This window comes from Pezoporus wallicus, unplaced genomic scaffold (assembly GCF_028554395.1).
Source record: "Pezoporus wallicus isolate ANWC-B61680 ecotype Strahan unplaced genomic scaffold, APGP_CSIRO_Pwel_v1 contig_747, whole genome shotgun sequence".
In the NCBI taxonomy this organism is placed as follows: domain Eukaryota; kingdom Metazoa; phylum Chordata; class Aves; order Psittaciformes; family Psittacidae; genus Pezoporus; species Pezoporus wallicus.
In genome coordinates this window covers 3203281-3225159 of record NW_026638457.1, presented here as the reverse complement: position 1 = coordinate 3225159, position 21879 = coordinate 3203281, and the positions used below count along the sequence as shown (strand labels likewise).

The 21879-nt window shown below is 36.0% G+C and overlaps 1 protein-coding gene across 3 annotated transcripts in view; it reads left to right on the top strand.

Moving 5' to 3' along the window:
- ASCC3 (activating signal cointegrator 1 complex subunit 3) overlaps positions 1-21879 on the top strand; it is a 270855-nt gene that overhangs the window by 35671 nt on the left and 213305 nt on the right. For all 3 annotated transcript variants that reach the window (XM_057410860.1, XM_057410859.1, XM_057410861.1), the window contains exons 5-8: positions 5713-5833; positions 8736-8943; positions 9688-9829; positions 10360-10485. In XM_057410860.1, the coding sequence (XP_057266843.1) occupies positions 5713-5833; positions 8736-8943; positions 9688-9829; positions 10360-10485 (597 nt within the window). The remainder of the gene's footprint in view (positions 1-5712; positions 5834-8735; positions 8944-9687; positions 9830-10359; positions 10486-21879) is intronic.

Genomic DNA, 21879 nt, shown 5'->3' with positions numbered 1-21879 from the left:
CTCGAGCTATGAGTTCAACAATAAAGATGTACTTTTTATGGCTGAGCCTTACTTGAAAAAACTTATGTCATGCAACTCATTGGTGTTTAGCTTCTTTCTTGTTGCCTGCTCTGGCAGATAGGTTGCAAGTCTGTTGCCTGTGTCTTCTTGCTTTTTCCATATAACCAGCATAAATTCAGTAGAAATCATTAGCGTGGGGACCTTGCTTCACCTTTCTAATGCAATATGACACATCTTGTCCTTGTGTTCCTAGACTGATTACTCATTACGTTTTCTTTCAGATGTTAAGGCTATGCACATAAAATGAAATGCAGAAATCATCCAAACAAATATGAGTGACCATATATCACACTCATCTATGTCTTTATGGTTACTGAATAGTAGCTGAAGTAATCTGGGACCTTTGTTATTGAATGCAGTCAGGGTTGCCTTTTGGGCACAATCTGTTACTGACTTCAAGGAACGTAATAGTTTGGCTGGTATTCAAGAAACAGCTGATTGACACACAGCCTCTCCAACTGTTGCCCGCTGTCTACTTTATCTCATTATAACTCAATAAAAAGGCAGCTATGAGCATCTACCAGATTCCTTTGCCCTGCTCTCAGGGTCTTGGCCATTGACTTTTCAGGCCAGAATATATGATAATGTATCAAATCTGAAATGCTAACGCCTATACTGAGCACAGAATTGTCCCCCTCTGCTACTTTGTGGGTCAGAACCCTCACAGATTTTTGCAAACAAGATGGCATCGATGTATTTTCCTACCTGGCTGTCCTGAAAGGGTCATGATCTAAGTACCTGTTATCCTGAGAACCTGATTGGGGTTGGTCTTTTTTTGTTTTTTACATGCTGTGTTACATATTGTTTAGTGTTTTTCCATCAGCCATGTGAAGTCATTAGCAGCACTCAAGTTACAGGATCAAGTGCCAGGAACATGTGTCTGCCATTCAAACCACGACTATCTTTATTTCAAGCAAAAATTTCCCTCTTTCCCCTTGTTGAAATGAGCACTTGAGAGAAAGTGGTGGAAGCTTAATATGTTAGAAGTAAGTATGTTGCCAAGAAAATGTTGAAAGTATTTCCAAGAACTTCTGTTACTCTGGTAGTTTCTTCATTAAAAGCTACCATTGGGCTGTCATCAACATGGGCCCCAGCCTTACTGTCCTTCTAAACTGCATTGTCTGTAGTTGGCATTTCAATTCTACAAATATAATCCCATGGACTGTTGGATTGAATACAATTCTGCTAACTCTGAGGTTTGATTAATGGAAGGCATTTCATTTGGAATGAAACATAAGATTAGCCTCTTAAGCTACATAAATTGCTAGAAATGCATCACAGTTTTTCAGTTTGTCTTTTTTTCTCTAGAAGAGAAAGCAGAATCCTCAGCATAAAACCTCTGAAGAAGTTCTCCTTTTCTTTAGTGAATATTAGGAATTTCTGTGCAGCTGAGACTATTTTTACACCTACACAGTATTTGTCCAAAGGAGCAACACAGCTTACAGGGTGTTAGTGCTTCATCACTTAGAGAGGCTTAAAAGTAGATAGGATTGACAGCTTGCCTCATAACTTTCTTAAGCTTTCCATTTTACATAAATCATTACTTTTTTTTTCTTTCACTACTGTTTGTGGAGTTTGATTCTTTATGGACATAGTCTGAGGAATAGTAGGGCAATGCCTTAAACATCGTCATGAGGAAGCCTGTTCTGTGCATTAGAAAATGACATGGCCTCCTGTGACAAATAATATATTGTCTTTTGTAAATCAGCATGCAAAACAACTTTCATAAGCAGTTACTTCAACATTGTGCCCCCATCTGAACATCCAGGCATGAGACTTAGCTATGGCAGTGGTCAGGACTACGTCAGCATTTGGTTAGGTACTGGAAGGGTGTTGCGGATTTTGCTCTTTTGAAGCTGGTTCAGGCACTCCAGTTTATGTTGGTAACTGAAATTTATAGCATCAAAAACCAAAACTACTGTAGGAAAGATATATCCTGGTGAAAGAAGACCACTTTTACTTGGTCAGATATTTTCTTGTGCCATGGGACTTCACTTCTCCTAGTAGGCATAAGGCAGTTACAACACAGCTCCAAATTTTTCCTGCTCTTCAATTTATACAGTCAACCTATCACTATGAAGTGTAAGTGCTTTTCAGTGTAAGATTGAAGTAGTGAAGAGGTTACTTTGTACAAACTTTGGCAGCTCTTTCTCTTTTGAGTAAGATAAACTGCATGGAGTTTTGCTTTAACTCATGTTTATCAATTTTGATCAGCATAATTTCAGTAGTGTCAATATTAAAAATGTTATTCTTACAGTGGAAATTTGTTGTTTTTTTTTTCTTTGTTTTTCTTAAGAAAGCAAATTTTGTGCTGTTCTTGAAGGTGTCAAACTGCAGCATTCACTTTATTGAAGTTAGATCCCAAGTGGTGTTTTTTCTCCAGCTCATACTGATTTTCATGAGTTACTATAGAGTGCTGTTGCTGCTGAGATCTTCAATGATATTCAGTATTTTGTTCAATTTGTTATTTTGAAAATTAGGCTTAAAAAAAAATCAATGAATGTTGAAGTTTTTCTGAAATGGTAGACAGCTTCCGGATACTCCCTGGTGTGTTTTGGAAGTCTAAACAAATGAGAACATAAAGAATTGAACTTCAAAACATCATAATTTTGTGGTAGTTCTTAATATCTTGATAGCAGTGGATTACTCCAGTAGTATGAAAACAGCTGATGATTAATAACATATTAATCTTGCAAGTCCTAAAGTTTAGTTATTTCTGCTCTTTGCAGACTTTTTCTACCACTGTCTCCCCATTTTTACTGTCAGTGGTAGGTGGTGACAGATCTTGCTCTTTAACTTATTTTCATATTGCTTATTCTCTAATACTTGTGCTCAATGGTTGTTTTCCATCTGTGATCTCTGGCAGGCTTCTAGTGGGCATGGGAGATATCTTGTCAATAAGAACAGGTCATTGCTTCTGGTCTTCTCTTTTCTTTAGCTTTTTCCCCTCCCCTCACTCCCCTCAAACAGTGGTCTCAGTCTTGTCTTAGCTGTTTAAAATGTTCTGAAAGACTCCTTCCTTTTCACACAGCAGCAAGATTATTCAGGTGATAATTCTCAAACTGCTGGTAGTGAATGAATACCATATTCTGTCCACTGAGCAAGACAAGAAGATGGAGTGACTTTAACAAGAGTGTTGTAGTCTGTTGTGTGTAATACTGTATGGGTTCAGTTCTCTTTGACCGGTTTGCTGTCTGGAGAGTAAGATAGGCAGTTTTACCTTGGTACTCTTCCTTTGAGCCCCTAGCTCACAGGGGATGGAGGAAGGGATACTGGTTTTACTTCATGACCTCTGACCATGAAGTATAATGCATCATGTAATGTTACTGCTTCTTTGTGTAGCTCTGCTGTTCTAATTGGTTGAAATAGTTTTGATACAGGCTTTTTTTTTTGTTTCAGAATATAATGGAAAAACAGGAGTGGAAAAATACCTTTCCATTCCAAAATAAAGTGTCATCTATTTCCTCAGCAAAACCCATATTTTCTGATTGAAGCTTTTCTAGCTTGTTCTCAACAGCTTCCTGTGATAGAGATGCTTTGGAGCCCTGTGCAAAGCTGAAGGTCAACACTGGTTATGTTAGGGCTAATGTGTTGTTTGCCTTTGGGGGATGATGGGGTGGTGGTATGGTTTTGTTATGGTTTGTGGGGGCAACATGGTAAGTCTGAATATGCATACATTGTGTGTGCTGCCTTGATGAGAAGCAAGTGTTGAAGCTCAGATGTGGTTGAATTGAAAGCATTTAATTCCCCTGTTCTTTCTGGTACTCCCCTGTAAATGGAACATTAGCAAAGTTGAGACAAACTTCTATTCCGTTCTTTATACAATTAAGCTATTTCAAATATGCTTTTTGCTTTTGGAATTATTTCACACACACACACACACACACCCCCACCCTCCACTTAAGCACTTACCCTTGGAAAATACCTACTCCTCAAATTTGCCACTTTCTTTGGAAATATAAACCCCATAATATTTTTAGATAGTATTAGCTAAAATGTGGCTCTAAAGAAGCAGTAAACAGCTGTGCAAAAGGCAAGAATTAATGATCATTGTTAGTGAAGGCTGGGTAAAAAAGAAATCCATCATAGACTGAGGTCCTTGAAGGCACAATTGACATCAAGCCAGCAGTTCCCTGTTTTGCAGGCTGCTTTTCCAATGTGCCATCATTGGTTACTCTATGGAAAGCAATACAATAATTTATACTTTTCAGAGGGGGTTTTTTATGGTCTGTGCAAATTGCCATCACTGTACTAATTTGCACAAACCTTATGTTTTTCATAGAAACCCTGAGGGCCAGGAGGCACATTTTTTTTTCCCTCCTTATTTTTAATGGCAGCTTATATTATGAAGTACAGATTGGCCTGAAAAAAAAGGGATCATGGATCTAATGCTCTTGGCACTGTTCAAATTTTGTGAATATATGAAGAGGCAGCATAAAGTTATTTCAGGGTGTTCCCAGAGGACACTAGTCGCAGACGGCCACAAAAACCTCTCTGTTAAGGAGCTGGCAAATTAAACATAGGACAGTGAGTGACTTCTCTCTCCTTTTTATAGTTATAACAGAAATACTTGATTCCTACAGTGCTGCAGCCTTACTATTTCACAGAACGTCACATCAAAGTACATAACTTTTACCTGATTCCTGAAATTATATGAAAAATATTAGCAGCAAACTTAAAGAGCACTAAGGAGAAATTGCCCTGTTTTTCTTTCTGGAAATGGAAAAAAATGGAGAAAAATTGTTTTAAGCAGTATTAGAAACCAAGAATGGGTTCTGAGTAACTTACTGCTGTATTGTAATGCTTTGATTTCTGACAAAATAATTATAGATAAGACAGAAAAGTGCTTTTAATGTTTTGGACAATGGTGGAGTTTTTTTCCCGTTAAAAACAGTATTACGTGGAAAAGTGAACTTTAAATAGGGAAATGTGTTTATCTAACCTGCTACAAGAGCATCACTTGAAGTAAGAGAATCATTGGGCCAAAATAGTGCTTATTGATATGGAATTCTCTTCTAGTGTACAACACCTACATCATGTGTTCGAATTGCATGCACTCGCACACAGAGTGTACGTACTTGTAGTATAGACCAAAATCAATACTAGTGTGGTCTTAATTGTTTTTTCAAATCCGTGCTTTACTCCACATCTGTGATTTGGTTTTCTGTAGGATGTGACTGTGAAAATGCAGCAGGCATCTCTAGTTCACTGGAATGGGAATAACTTCCTATTTATGTGACTTCTATGAGAAAACATTGGTTCTCTTGATTTATCTGCTTAGATTGTGAAGGAATACATTTTCAGCATAATTTATATAAATAACAATAAAGACACATAAAGTTTAGTCTAGAGTTAACTCTAAAGAGTTAAATTTTATACAAGAATCTCTTAAGAGGAGTTTTCCTTAATAGACAAAATTCACAGATTTAAAATATTTCCAGTTGAAAACTTTCTCTAATTTTCCTTTTTTGTAATAGAGAATCTGGCTGAATACTAGCAATGATATCATTTGGGTTGAATTATTTAAAGTTCATTAATTTGTTTAAATTCATCGTCAACAGTTATGGTGTTGCCAGGGATGGAACTATCACAGTCCTATTTGTAAATTTACATTAATTTGGCTAATGACATATGACTTTGTTTTCTTTGTAGTTATTTGAGCTGCTAGGCCCTGAAGGTTTTGAACTCATAGAGAAACTCCTACAGAATAGATCTGTGATTCTGGAAAGATCTTTGACTTGTCCAAATGATAACAGGTTCCAGACTCTGCAAGGTAAGTAACTACAAAATTTTTAATCCAAACCAAATAAAAAGTAGTTTTCTAATCACTCAGTTATATTTCAAACAACAGTACTGTCAATGTGTATTTAAAGAGCAAGCCAAAAAAAAAAACTGCAGGGGTGGAGGAAGGAACATTTATATGTGCTTAAACAAAGAAATCGTGGACTGGTGATATAGGGGAAAAAAGTACGTATTGCATGTATTTATTTACTTTTCCATTGCCTGTGGGGATGTGTAATTTCTTTAAATGTATTAAGTGTTGCACTTTTTCTATTTTAATGGTTTACTCTGGAAGTAAGTTGATCTTTAGTTATTCTTCATCTGCTTTCCTGCTTACTCTCTACTTCTGTACTATCATCAGATGTAGGTCTTGGGGAGAAAAAGCACAGTAAAAACCACATCTGAAAAAATAAAGTTAAGCTTAAAGATGCATAAGTAAGAGGAAAAAGGGGGCTCAGGTTTTATACTGTGATTTTTGTTTCTATAAGTTGCTCAAGCACAGTAATTCTTTTAAAATCTGCTTTACAAACTGCTGTTTAAAAACAAAGCTTCTCACTTTCTCCTCTGACAAAAATAAATCTGATTGTGATTAGGTCTTAATTTGGGATAAATCTTACATGGACATAGCGCCATGTAGCCTATTGCATGTTCACAGCACACAGATTTAGAAAAATGTGAATGAAACTAGTAATGGTGGACTTCTGTATCTTCACAATAATTTTAAAATACAAATAAACCCTTTTTAATACATTTATCTGGAATGAAATGTTATATAAGCAAGAGTTTAGAAGGTCACCTCATGGTACTGATGGTTAGTATCTGCTCATCAGAACAACCATTTAATGTTTTCATGATTTCAAAGCAGAATGTCTTTGCTATCAGAGCAACAAGGTTTTGTATCTTGGTACTTTTCCACCTCTCAAATAATAAAAGGTACACTCAGTAGAATCTGAACTATTATAGTTTTGCATTCTATGTGTGAATTTTAGTTACATAAATATTTTCTTCTCACTTATCAGAAGTAGTATTTTGGAAGCTTTTAAGAATTTATTCTTCATTATGCTATCAGTAGTTTCTGCTAGAATGCGGAGGAAGAATATTTTCAATATCGTGTTTTTGAGACAGTAAGAAAGCATTACTGTTTTTATGCTTTTTTCACTGATGAGGGTGCCCTTATTTCACTGTGGTTGTCTTCAGTGATATTTGAGTATTCTCTCTGAGATTGAAGGTACTCTGCCCTGAGTTCTGTTTATTAATTTTAATACAGCTTTTTTATTTTAAGTTGATCAAAACAGTTATTTCTAATGGGGATTGAAGTTTTATCTTTCCAGACTTGCATTTGTAGAAGGGAGTCATTTGTGTCTGCAGAAACTTAGTCAACTTTGAGTATCTTGTGTCTAAAGCAAATGAGCACAAGTCAAGGAACTGTATGTGTACTGCATTTGTGTAGCTTGCTGTATTATTTGACCATTGTTACCATATGTAATTTACTTCCATGGCAGTAAAGGTGATTGTTGTGCTTATCAGACAAATCAAGTAACAGTTCTTTGCCATGGTATGTTCAGTCTGAATTAAATTTAGTGAGGAAATTGCATCCATTGTTATCCCTTTTTATACAAGAGAGAGTTAAAGCTACAGGCATGAAGGTATTAATGTGGACATTTTGACAGTTTGTTAGAGTTTTGTCAATGCTATTTAACAAGTTATAGTCACCTTATCTAGCATGCATGCTGTTAAGATATGGGTGTTTCACTGTTACTGTAGGTGAAAACTAAGTGGCACAAATTGTTCAAAACATCAGTCAAGTGGGTTTATTTGATGAAAAGTTTTTGACTTCAGAGTTTGACTGCAAAAATGCACATGAAACATCATTGAATTGAGTATATAATATTCAGTCAAGCCTACATAAACTAATAATCTCTTTGCAGAATTTTGAAAATAGAAGTTTAAAAACACTTATATAATTTAAACCAAAACAAATCTCTCCACCCCATTGCATATAAAAGACTTGGCTATGTCTGGGTTTGGCCAGGGTGAATGTGACTGAGCTTTTTTGGGTTCCCTGCTCCTCTAGATTTATTTTTTACTGGAATTGTTCTGTGGTTCTGATTCTTCTTGATTCAGTCCTGCTGCTTATCCACATGAAGGGAAGGAGTATTTGTGGTTGAATAGAACAGGATTTCATTTTTTCAAGGCCAGGTTGGACAGAGCCTTGGGCAGCATGGTCTGTCAGGAGGGTCCCTGACCACGGCAGGGGGGTTGGAACTAGATGATCTTAAGGTCTCTTCCAATCCTAACCGTTCTATGATTCTATGATTCTTTTCTCATGCAGTTAGGGAAATTACATTCTGAGCATGCTTTCAATACAATCATGTTATCCAGTAAATATACACTTCTTATTATGTGAAGAGGCTGTTCAATAAAAAGAGCCTATTTAATCTAACACCATTCTACTCATCACTACATGTAAGAGGAGGGATAAGCGGTGTTTCCACTGTTGGTGAATTTATTACAAATACTGAAATGAGAAAAAAAAAAAACACTACCATTTGCTGCTAGCCCCACCCTCTTGCTTTGGGATGAAGAAGTTTTGTTTGCTTAATGATGGTAACGTTAAACGTCCTACCACTGGACAAGAACTGGTACTTCTTTTATCTTCCTGAGGCCAGCTGCTGCACTACCACCTATACAAAGCAAACCAATCCTTTAAAGATGTGTGCCATCAGCCTACCACCCCCCCAAAAAAAAAGGCAAAAAAACAACCAAACCAAAAGCAAAACAAACAAAAACCCCCACCAAAGCTTCAAAAAAACCCAAACCTTTAGAAGAAAACTGAGGAAAACAAAGACGGGATCCAATACTTACGGAGATATATACATGTTATCATATTGCAGAACAGTGCAAGAAGTTTATAGGAGAAAATGCTAAGCCCAATTATGGTTGTCAAGTTACAATTCAGTCAGAACAAGAAAGGCTGTTAATGAAACAATATCGTCGCGAGGAAAAGCGAAATGCCAGAAAAGAAAAACAAACTGGGGAAGATGCAGAAGTTTCTGGAGAAGGACTAACGTGCTTTGATCCCAAAGAGCTGCGGATGCAAAGGTAATATATGCCAACAGATGAGAAATACTTCTGTTGTAATTCCTTCTTCAACATATCATAATCGTTTATTTTAGTTTGCTTTGTTGATTACATGATTCTGACTTCAAGTCATGTTTTATTGCAAGTGTAGAAATTTTTTAAATATGAAAACCTAATTTCCAGGGAAAGCATGAAGATTCTTATTAAGTAGATCACTGCTTTGTCTCATCTGTGTGGGTAGGAGATGCAGATTAGAGGGGTAGACTATCTTTCTTAGTTCCTGCACACACACTATGTGCTTAAGATTTATGAAGTCTGTACTAAGTCTATCATAACTATCTTTCTTTTTTTCCTCCCAAGATTAATGTGTACTATTTTCCATGTTGTCAGCTAAAGGTAATGGGAAGAGTAGAGGAGCAAGAGCATAAGGAGCAAAAAAGCTGTTGTATTTTGTCTTGAGAAAAATATAGTGGGATTGGTATCTAACAGCAAATACATGTTGCTGTATTGCTTGAAAAGAGGAAAAACTGTATTTAGGAAAGCCTTGCACTTACTGAATTGCACTTACAATTTTTATCTAAACAGTGTGTTATCAGGATTTGGTTTAACTGATACCAGAGAATAACACTGTAAAATTCCCTTGTCGATTATTTTATGCAATGTTTTTTTCTGCAACTCTTGCTCTGACTTCAATATACCACATTCAGGTTTTGTAATGGCTGCCTAAAATAAGCCAATTTATTTCAGTTATCTTTCTACCCACAGAGAGCTAGCACTTTTGAATGCTCGAAGTATGCCAGTCCTAGGTAGACAGAGAGAGATGGAGTTTGAAAAAATTCATTATCCACATGTTTATGATTCCCGAGCTGAAGCTATGAAAACATCAGCGTTCATTGGAGGTGCAAAGGTACATGCTTGGTGTATGACCCTTTGTGAACGGTACATCTTTCCCAGTGAATTATGTGCAGCAGGGTTCCCTTTGTTCTCTTAGAGTTTCTCCTCCTTATAGGTTCAATGAATGGAAATGCTACTTGTTTGCAGAAGGTTTTAAACACTTTCATATATTCTGGTTCTGACTCTAGAAGAGTCTAGAATCTCATTCTTAACTAGTGTATTTGGTTTTGCTTCTAGGGTCACTTAAATAATTAAAAGTACTATTTTTCTCTTTCTGTTTTTGCAAACCATTGAATTAACTTTAACAAACGGAATACTTTATGAAATTCTTTTTTGTCTATTGGGGACTATTTTCTGAGTAGTAAAACGATTATTTTCCATTTAGGGGTTCAGTGCTATCTATAAAATGAATCGGTGAGAATCGCTTTTAGTTTGGGTTCATTTTTTGATGGAAAATGAGAAACTATTGTTCAAAGTAAGTTATACATAATGACACTTTCTGTTTTCATACTTCCAGTTAATTTTCCTGAAATACTCTCTTAGGTGATCTTACCAGAGGCAGTTCAGAGAGAAAATAATAAAATGTATGAAGAGGTAAAGATCCCACATAGTGAACCAATGCCTATTGGTATTGAAGAGAAAATTGTTTATATTAAAGACTTAGATGAGGTAAGTAAACCATTTCAAAGATGCTAAATTAGTTTTTATTTTCTATTACAAAAATTTAAATGAAAAAGATTACTAATTAATATTGTGATAGGTGATGTGTAAATGGAGACAGTTAGTTTCTTTGGTACTGTTTTTGAGAATATTTATCAGTGATGATATGTAGTTCAATGATATAATCTCATTCATGATGACTCAGATTCAAGAAGTTCCTGTTCTAAACTGCTTGTTCATGAGTTGCAATTCTCAATTCCTTTGGCATTACCTGTTCAACTACTTATGATTTTGAGCTGTAATCTGAATCACTAAAAGATTATGGCTATTCTGTTCTCTTTCTGGAAGACAACATAGTTTAGTGAGCCCAGGCTTCTTTATACTGACTTGTATGGGTTGGCTTGTGACTGCGCAGTACTATTTTGCAGTCCATCAGACTAGTTTTAGAGTATGATGCAGTTGTTAGGAGTATCGAGTTATGGCGTGACTACATGGGTTGCAAAACTTTCTGCATAGTGCTTTTTTAAGCAGAAAGTGGAAATCACTATTAGCAAAACTTTGCTGATAAAAAGTAGAGGGCAGGAAGGAAAAATGCAGGTAAAACTGACATTTTTACCGATTTAAATGGTGAAAAAGCTGAGATGAGAGAACTAGATTTGTTGTTAGTATTTACAGTTTAGAACTTGCAGTGCACCATCATGTGTACCTGCTCACTCCTTATTGTATGGGTCAAACCTGTTGTTGAATGGAAGATTTTCTGTTGATTTATACAGGGACATAAAGAGCAAGCTGCATGTATAGAATCAAGCTGCATGTATGTATGAAGAAAGTTTTATGTTTCTTAGTTCTTCAGCAGCATACAACATGGAAAAAAAATTCTCACTTTTTTCTCTGTGGGAAAACAGGGAACGACAATATAAATCTAATACCAGTTACCCAGGGCACTGTATTGGGGTTCTGAGTAAAGATTGTCTTACATAAAATTTTAACTGTTTTAAAACAGAAGAAACAGAAGACAGTTTAATTTTAGAATATGAGTCTATTCTTTTCTGCTTGGGTGACAGTACCTAATGTCATATTTATGAAGTGACTGACAGTTTAACTAGATAGAAAAGTTGAGCCACTGCAGCTATAAAATGTAACATATTATAATTTTCAGCATGACAGCTTTTTGCAATGAAGTGCCTTTCTCCTAAGCTAAATACTACCTACTAATCTGTAAGCTTTATGCAAGAAGTACCAATATTTTAACAGACAGTAACTTGTTTCAGGAAAAATATAGTTCAGACAGAAAAATAAGTACCTAAAAGACAAGGTTTGCAGATTTTTACACATATTATTTTTAAAATGAATGCTGCAAAATTCATCAGTTATGCAAATCTCACAAATAAAATATCTCCTTTTTAGATTGTATATTGTCAAGAGGTATACTTTTCAGTTTCACAGTGAAATTCTGAAATAGTACCAATCTTCTTCAGAACTTTACTCTTCCATGTTTCCTGCTACATGAGATCAACGATGAAGGTCAACAGCAAATACAGTCTTGAATGTTTGAATGCCTATGTATTTAATTCAGATATCGGTTTGCAACAGAAGATGATGATTTTAAGAATAGTTTGTCCAACTGCAGTACTTGTCAGATTCATGTTTCATTTGTGAGCCACAGATTTCAATCTTGTTGAAAGGCACCTTTTTCTCAGTGAGGTAAAGAGGCTGAAATTGCCAGTGTTTGCATTAGGATATATCTGGCTGAGACTGAAATGACTTGGTTAGGGCAGCATTTCATTTTGCCTTCTCTCTATGGCTGGTTTAGATTATTTTAGTTGGTGCTTAAAATTTTTGACAAGTCAATTTAGAGGACAAGAAGTTTTTCTGTCAGTATATTTTATTCTTTTTGGTGAACTGGTGTAAGCAAAAGCAGCAAAATAGTGGGGTTTTTTTTAGCTGTTTTCCACATAAGATAGTTCTCATATCTCTGAATATGTAAAAATATAGCCAGATGGGCAAGAAGTGACTGTAAATATAATGGTAGATAGTTCATAGCAGCATCTAAAGGCATCATAAGGAAGTTGAAAGTTTTGATATGTTGACTTTTATGCACTACCAATAGTGGTGAGGTTTTGAGTTGGGCTAAACATATAGATTAAGTTTTAATGCAACCCATAATAACAAAGAACCTCAGGGAAAAAAAGCACAGACCAACCAAATTGTCTATTGTTGCTTTTACAAGGGTATTTATCACAGCTTTCCAAGTGCTTGCTGTTTTATGGAGAAATCCCAATATCTTTAAATTTATAAATATTCTTCTTCCTTTGAGTTTGGCTAGTTTTCATCTGTCCTCCATTTCAGCAGTCTCGTCTCTGTCACACATAGGTGAATTTCTTGCCTTGCTGAGGGCCAGCTCTGACTGTTTCCCTGCCTCAAGTACTAACATTTATTAGTCTCAGCAATCAAAGAAGTAAAATCTTTGTTTTTTCCAGGGTGCTTCTCCTTGTAAAATTATTTTTTTACATCCAGAAAATGGATCACTTGTCTACTTTCCCAGAATAGTTTTGCTGACTTAGATTCAGGCTTAAGCTCTTAAGTTCTCATTTGCCACAGAGCCACTGTGAGGAGAAGGAGAAGGAGGTGGGGAAGGTGGGAGCCTCAGGTAGTCAGTGCAGTGGGAGACAGGAGTCCTCCCTCAGATCTTAAAGTTGTAGGGTATCAGCTTGCTGGGCAGAGGCAGCTGTTATAACTGATGATTGGTAACCTCTCCAGAGCTACTTTGCTACACAATAATGACTGAAGACCGTGATCCCCTTTGTTTGTAATATACTTTTTTTGGCAATAGGCTCTGTGCTGTAAGGTCTAGCTTTCTTTTGCTTGCTTTGAGAAGCTGTGACAGAGTTGTAAATGGGTTTGCACTACAGGAGATTTTGACCTTTCCATCTAAACACTTGCCCTCATTGACATCTGTGGGACATACAAGTCATTGCTTCAGATACAGTGTACACCGATTTTTATGCTATTAGAAAATTTCCTAGGCTGCATTCTGGGTTCTTCTTCACTTGGTACCTGCCTTGCCAAGTGTGAAGAGGGTAGGTAGTCAGGAAAAGTACTATGTAGCTGGCATTCTAGTTTCTTGTGTTGTAAAGGGAAGTGTGCTTCTACTTAGATTTCATTTACGGAAATTTTTTTAATGGCTGGTATAGATTTCTTTCTAAGGGAAAGAAATTTATATGCCAATTATAATGTAAAGAATCCTATATCTTGATTTGAAAATTTCCGGTGGTACTTTTGCTTATTCAAGGTTAAAAATCTGCATTGCATCTGTTTCCTCAAAGGACTGAAGCGAACCCCACTATGAAATGCGACCAATAAGAAAGAGTGTGAGAAGAATAGTAGCAAAACAAAATAAAATTAGTTTTTCACTGATGGTTTGTATTGGGTATGTTGATCTGGGCATGTATGGTATGTATGATCTGGGAATGAGATGAGAGAAATGTATTCCTTTAAGTATGAATTCTAACAAACCACATTTTATACATAAATAGACTCTTTTTTCTTTTTTTTTTTAATTTTTCTTTTGTAAAAATGTAAAACAAAATGACAAAACTTCTGTGCACCAATGCCAAAGGGAGCAGCAATGACTTAAAACTAGCACAGAGATTAACATGAGGTTCGTATTTATAGGATTGGCAGTGTAGTCAGCATGCACTTTGTACCGCACTTCAGGATGAAGGAGTAACATATTTCAGCTAGGTTTCACATTATATTATCTGAAATCGTACAGCTAGTATTTTTGAAGTATTTAGTTTAGTTAGTGTTTCATTGCAAAGGTCAGAGCTCTCCTAAAGATTTTAACTTCATGATTAGTTAAATTATTCCACAGGCAGATTTTGCTAAAGTGTTATGGAATCAGTGCCTGGAAGAATACAGATGTTAAGATGAAACTCATTGTCCTGGGTTCAGCAGTAGCAGTCATGTTTCTCCTTCGAGGTAGGTGGTGCAGTGCTGTGTTTTGACTTCCAGCCTGGGAACAGTGCTGGTGATACCGATGTTTTCGGTTGTTGATAAGTGATGTTTACCCTGACCAAGGACTTTGTGAGGCTCATGCTCTGCCAGGGAGGAGGGGAAGCTGTGAGGAAGCAGAGATGGGGTGCCTGACCCAGGCTAGCCAGGGAGGTATTCCATACCACAGCACATCATGCCCAGGGTGGTGGGTAACTGGGAGTTACCTGGAAGGACACGGGCTTCCAGGTGGGACTCGTTTCTTGGCCGGTGGTATTGTATTCTCTTCCCTTGTTATTTTCTCTTATCATTGTTGTCGTTGGTGGTAGCGGTGGTGATCTGTGTTGTACATTGGTTGCTGGACTTTTCTTGTCTCAACCCGTAGGAGTTGCACTCTTTTGATCCTTTGAGCCCCAGTGGGGGGGGGGGGGGGGCTCAATTGCTCTAAGCTCAGCAACGCTCACTGGGAGTGAGTGAACAAGCTGTCTGGCTAGGGTTTAAACCATGACACTCATTATATAAACTGACAAAGATCCAGATTTCTGTAGCTGCCATTCCTACCTAATGCCATTATGCACTGCAGATAATGTGATCAGGAGTAGCCAGCCTTTCACAGTTTAGCAGGCATAAAACCATACAATAGCATCTGTCTTAAACTGCTGTCATTAACACTTTCCTACTGTACGTGTTCTTCCTTTTTCTGCTTTGTTGCTCCTACCTTTCTGTGCTTTTATCTCAGTGGCATCACCTCTTGCCACTGTCTGACTCCACCTGTGTGATCTCGTATCCTTTATTTCCTACTGCTATTGAGTTGGGAGCAGGAGCTAGTGGTCTGCATAGAGGGCGTTGTGCTGTTGCTCAGGAATGTCTCAGGTGTTCAATGGCAGAAGAGTGTACTAAGTCCCACAGAAGGAGTCGCAGAGGGGAAGGGTTCTTACTGTAAGGCAGCAAATACCAATAGCTCAATTTGTAGATAATGATGATTCTTGCCATTTCTTATTATTTGGAGAGGTGTGCTTTCACCACAGTAGAAGCACATGTGGCTTACGAGTAGCTGGTTGGTCACACCAGTTTAGTCTGAAGGATTATGGTACTAGTACTTGCCAAGGTGGCATGCTAGCTAGATTGTTTCAATAACAAAAATTTAAAAAATGGAGTAAGCGCAAGATTAGATTTGTGAGCTTTGTCTGCTTGAAATACAGCTTGACCATTAGTGAAATATATATTTTTGTACTTACTATAAAGGTGTTTTTGTGACAGACTCTTTGCCAAATAAATGTACCTTTGAAGTCATAAACTCAGGTTAGGGAAAGTTCCTCTTCAAGACTGTGAAAACAGGTTTTATCTAACAAATTGCTGTTGGTAAAAAATGACTTAAGCTTTTTACCCAAAGTGGGTGTTCAGGGTAGGATTTATTTCTTTTGTTTCACATTATTTCCATTTCCTTTTACTAGCACTACTTTATGGTCTAAATAAGAAATGGCTTTCTTTCCTCTCTGCATTATGCAAAGAAATTACTACAAAATCAATATTCTCTTTTTTCCTGTAATGTTTTTTTATTTTTAGAATTGTACAAAGTAAGTCTACTGAATAGGCGTATGGATGGTTTTGCATAAATTACATTTTTCACACCCAGAATGCTGGACCATTTATTCCAAAGTTGATTTTAGCATATATTTTGGTTGCATGTTTTCCAAACAGCAATAGACAGTTGGACCAAATTGAATAATTTAAAAAATATTTTAAATTTTATTTAAAACATATAATTTATCCAATGTAGTATATTAGAAAATTGCTCTACCCTGATATCAAGTCTTAAAGCCTACGAGTTCTGGCTTATTTTTCTTCAGTATGTGAGTTAATGAGTATTTTATTGTTACTTTAGAATTGCATCTGCAGTACTTGCAATTTCTTCATCAAATTGAACATCTAACCCATGTGTCAAAGGGTTGGAACCGGATGACCTTTAAGGTCCCTTCCAACTCAAACCATTCTATGATTCTATGATGAATACCTGGAGAGAGACAAGAATCGAGGTGTGATCTTATGTCAGATTTTATGAAGAGCAAAAAATAGCTTTCACTGAGAAGCAGCTCATATGTACTGTAACAATCTCTGTCAGCCCACTGTTGGGGAAGTAACGCTATAGTTCACCTCTTGGGATGGGGAGGAATGAAGATAAAGGAAGCAAACACATGATGCCACTCATAAGTTTTGGAGCTATGCATTGTATAACTGATCAGATGTGAGCCTGTATTTGCTTCTCCTCTTGGCCTGTTCATAGGATTTGGCTTCTATATTTGGTGTGATGTTGTGAATTGAATTTGAATTTGGCCTGACACTGGGCAAGTTTGGTTTGTTTAGAATCGGGCTGAATGAAGGTTTCCTTTGCAGTATGTGCTGTCTTAGCTCATCTACTTGGATTTTTTCAGATTACTTTCTGCAAAGGTGAAAAATTACCTTTTTCTTTTTGGTCAAAAGGCTTTTGCTTTTCGGCTGTAACCTAATGCCTTTCCCTGGCTTATAGAGTCTTAAAAATTGACTGCTTAAAATATGATATGATTATTTTTTTCTTTAAGTTGCCTTTATCCTAGTGTTAGTTTAGTTGAAGACATTTTGTAGTTTTGTGCTTTTATTCTTTGAAGATTATCAAGGAGTGTGTGTTTATTCTTTAAACATCAGTTTCTAAACACTATTAGGATAGTAGCTATAATGTATTATACAATATTTGTTTGTTTTTTGTTTTGACTTACCTGTTTATATACTCATATAAGAGCCTTTTAACATCTTAGAAACTTGGCGATTGTGCTACATAAACAAGCCCCATTTAAGACACTGGAGATGTTGAGGGTGTCAAGGATGCTATGAAAAACTGATAAATATGTTCTTTGTTGTGTCAATCTGGGTTGTGTTTCTGCACACAGTTTTATTTTCAAAGGCTTGATACTGCAAGAAAAAATCCCTGTGAATACAAAATCATATTTTCAAATGTCCTTTCATTAGTGAAGTTGTAATTGAAACTTAGATCTTGTTTATAGGTACTCTGTTTATTCTAAGTACTAGTAATGTGCAGCTGTTGTATTGAAAAGAGTTCTGCAAAATCTGAGTTATCTCTTCTTGGGAAATTTAAGTTTGAAGCCAAGAACAATTAATTGACAATATGGGTCAAAGTCTAATAGGGAGAATATCTGTACTGCTGAACACAGGACAGATACAGAGAACTTAGATTTCTTTTAGTCTGTTCTTTAAACTAGCATGGCTATGTATGATGTACTAAGCAAAAATTGCTGGAAAATTTTAGTAGGTATTGTCATGTGAGAGTTGCATATTATTACAGTTATTTGGGATTTTGGTTCCTCTTTTTCATGCCGATAGTAAATGTGAATAGAGAATTGCACTTTTTAATGTTAACATGAGATAAAATTGGCTGCATCTGATTTGAATAAAATGTTAAGCCTGTTTCATTTTCTAAACAGCTGCCAAGTGTGTATATTGTGTAGTGCTGCCACTGAAACGGTTGAAAATCTGATGGGAACACTTGCAAGGCAAACCAGCAAAGGGCACCAACTGCTGAAAAGCACCTGCTGAGCCACTGTGGGAATAGACGCATCTGCCTGTTGCTAGAAGTAATCTAAGTACCTGCTTTTACCTGTCAGGATTTTAATTTGTGTAAAGATTTAACCAATGAAACTCATTCTGAATGCTTAAAGAGAAGGAAGAAAAAAATCTGAGGTGCTTTTTATGCAAAAGAACACCACTTCTAGCAAGGGGACTCTGTGAGCACTTCTAATTCTCATAAGTAATTTATGGTTTTGTTTTAATAAAAACAAACCCAGATATGGCAGCCAAAGGTCTCAGCTACACTGTGCATAGTGTCTTGCTGAAGAACACAGTCAGTATGGAAGAGATTACCCTGCCAAAGAGCATATTTCCAGTTTTTGTTTGGCTTAGTTTGGAGATGGATCTCATGGAGATGTTTCTTGAGAGTATGTTTCTTTTTTCACTGCCATGTATTTGACTCATTGTGGATGGTAATGCACATACAAAAATGTGTATTACAATCAGAGGTCAATGAAAAATTTCACAAATACTTTTGAAAACTGTTGTACTTTTTGTCTTTTGATACTTGAACTTTTATTATTCTCACACATTGGTGACCTTACCACACAAGATCATAATCTGTCACCTACCTTCTATTTTCTTATGGTAGATCAGATAGAAATACTTCTTTGAATGCTGCTGATTTAGTTGGGATTTTGGGAGAACAAAATAGCTGTGTTCCTGTGGAAAAAAAAAAGACTGATTGTGCTTGCAGTCTTCCCTTGTAAACTTCAGAAAAAAGTAATGTAACATCTATAATGTAAAGCAATACTGCCTTCTTGGTTAGCTGTATTGTGCAATTAACTGAAAAGAGAAGAAAATTGAGTTGTAGAAAGATTATGACAGCAATAGTTATTCCTCTGGGAATATTCTTCTGTTTACCATTCTTTCATTTTTACTTGAGGCATTAAAATTATTACTCGTTTCAACTGTAATTACCCTTCTGAGCACTCTGTTAATTTTTCTGGGTTTTGTTAGGTATTATTAGAAAAAAATAGTTTATGTCATGTATTAAGGGTAAGCTGAAGTAAATAATTTGAAAATATTATACTGAAACAGCTTCTATGTTAACAGTTTAAATATTCATTTCTATGTGAACACTTGTAACCAATGCCTTTGTGTGCATAAAATAGTATTGAATTAACTAGGGTTTATTTAAAAAATAAAAATACTGAAAGATATCTATACTTTCAAAGAATGTAATAGTATCAAGCGCTGTTACCCTGCTTTTGAAGGCAGGTTTAAATTTGCTTTTGAAGGGAGATATTATTTAGGCTCCAAACTGTTATTTTTAACGACTAAATTGAGTGGTATAAAGCACAGGCAGAGATCTCTAAAGTTTTTAATGAAAGCAACTCAAAATAGTTTTAGTCATGTTTGTAATTAAGACTAGACAGTGAATTATGTGTTTCTGCTGCATCCTGTTTAGGGGATAGCCATTTCTCAATGGAATATCATAGTATGAGTGTGGGAGAAGAATGCAGTAGTCCGCTTTACTTTGATAGCTTGCCTGAAGGCACGCTTTCATTCTTAGGAGTAATCAGTCTTCAATTTAAAGAGAAATACAGGATAGTATTTTAAATTCTAAATAAAACTATACTGAAGTCCAAAATTGTTTTTCATTTTAAAGATATATAATCTCAAAGTGAAAATTTTCAAAGATGAGGCAGGTGTATGCTAATTCTGATATGCTGTGACATTTTGGAGATTAACTCTCACTAAAAATATTTTAGACAAATTATAGTTTGTCTGATTTTAATGTTTGTTTTGACTTAACGCACGTTTTGGTACTCTCCTTGAGACATGAAACTCTTATCTAGGTTAAGAATGCCCTGGGTCTTTCAGTAATAGAAATGGGACTGAGATTGTTGGTCAAGGGATTCAGTTAGAAATCACCAAATAGTTTTCAATGCTTTTAAAAGGTTTTGGGATAGAGGAGCTGCATGACTAAAAGATTGACTTTATACGTGGTAGGCTATTCATCTCAGACTTGCAGTTTCCATTAACCTCAAGTTCACACAGTAGCAGCTAATATAGTGGAAGTTTTAAAATTTTTTAGGAGTAGTAGTTGTTTGAGTCTGCAGAACAACAGGGAGCAACAAGTAATGTAAGTCTTTTAAAGCAGGAAAGAGATGTGTGTTTTGTATCTTTGTCTAACAAAATACTTTTTCTGAATTCTAATTGGAAGATTGGAATTATCCTACTACTTGATCTTTCTATTAGAATATTGCAACTGAACACATCAAATAAGAGTGGAGTTATTATATCTTTTCATATGAATAAATAATATATTCCTATTATTATGAGATAAAATAGGAAATATTGCTACAATAATAATAACAATGATAATAGTAGAAACAATTTGTTTCTTCTTGTTGGAAATTAATCAGAAGAGAAATAGGAACTTCATATTTGCAGGAAACAAAATGTAGAGGAAGAAGATTTTACTTAGCCATTCATAGGGCTTGCTTGTTATTGAACATAATACAGTGAAGGAAACTTCTGTGCAAATATTCCTGCTTCTCTGCTTTTGTTTCCTGAATCTGGAAAGGTTCAGGACTTTTTATGAGTCATCTGAGATTATGTAGGAGTTGATTTCCTGTGTTCCTGATTGTTATTCCAGTTGTTTTTGACACCTGTAAACCTTTGTCCTTCTGGACAAGCAAGAGATTGTCTCCCTTCTATGCATACTCCTTAGGTTGAGACTTTTTAGCTGATTGTCAGATCCATCTTTGAGGTAAAGAAGAGTGCCTCTCTCAAGTTTTGCGTCAATAATTTGCCTACTTCAGGAAAAAAAGCTGGTTTGCACATTAGTAGCTACTATAGCAGCAAAACAAGTCTGGTCCAGTTCTAGCCTGCAGCATGTATCCTTTCAAAGTACATGCGAAAGCTCTGTTAAATCTCTAGTGCTATTTGAAAGTAAGAACTATTTTCTTCATCAGCTTTGAGTTTTTGTGATTCTGTAGTTTTCAGTGTCTTAATTTTCCATTAATCTAAATCCTGAGAACTGCTGAATGGAAATGCCCAGGTGCAGCCCTATGGAAAGTTTTGTCTCTTTATCCTGACCCGTACCTCAATCATTCACTTAATTCACTTAAGTTTGTGTGGTATGGGAGGGGCTGGACCTTGATTCCTTTTGTCTGGTGTCTGTCTCTTCCTCCTGGTCACTATTTTTCAATTTTGGGAAAAAATTATATGCTATTTTCTGTCAGTACTCTCCATCCCTACTAGATTTATAAGTTATCTGTCTAGGCTAGTTGCAGTAGCCACACCTTTTGGGAGATGAATGTATGCCCTTATCAACGCAACTTACTGCTTAGAATATTTTTTTTTTTATAAGATGCAGTTGTTACAAAATTCTGCCAGTTCAGAAATGGTGATTCGTATCAAAATTTAACTTACACAAAGTAGTTTTATATATACTTTTGTATCATAACACAATCTCGTTATTTGGGAAAAAAAATAGCTAAAACCGTTGCATAAAAGGGCTTCACTTTCTAAGCTGCATGATAATAGAGTAGCTTTTTTGCTCAAGAGTGGACAGAATTTATGTAATTCCTTTTACTATGCCCTTGTTACCTTTCCTATTTATTTGTTGGGTTTCTCTGTCATGCAGTGTCTATATTCTTGAAAAAAAAACAGAAAAGGGTTTTCTGTATTAACTCTTTGACAGTTTCTTTTGAGACAGTGTGCCTGTAACAACGATTCCTTTTTCTCTTTCCTCTTAAAGAGACATACTATTTTCCCAGGGGAATAAATTAAGGGAGCAATGTGACATCAACAGAGCTAGGAGTCTGTTTTACTTGTATA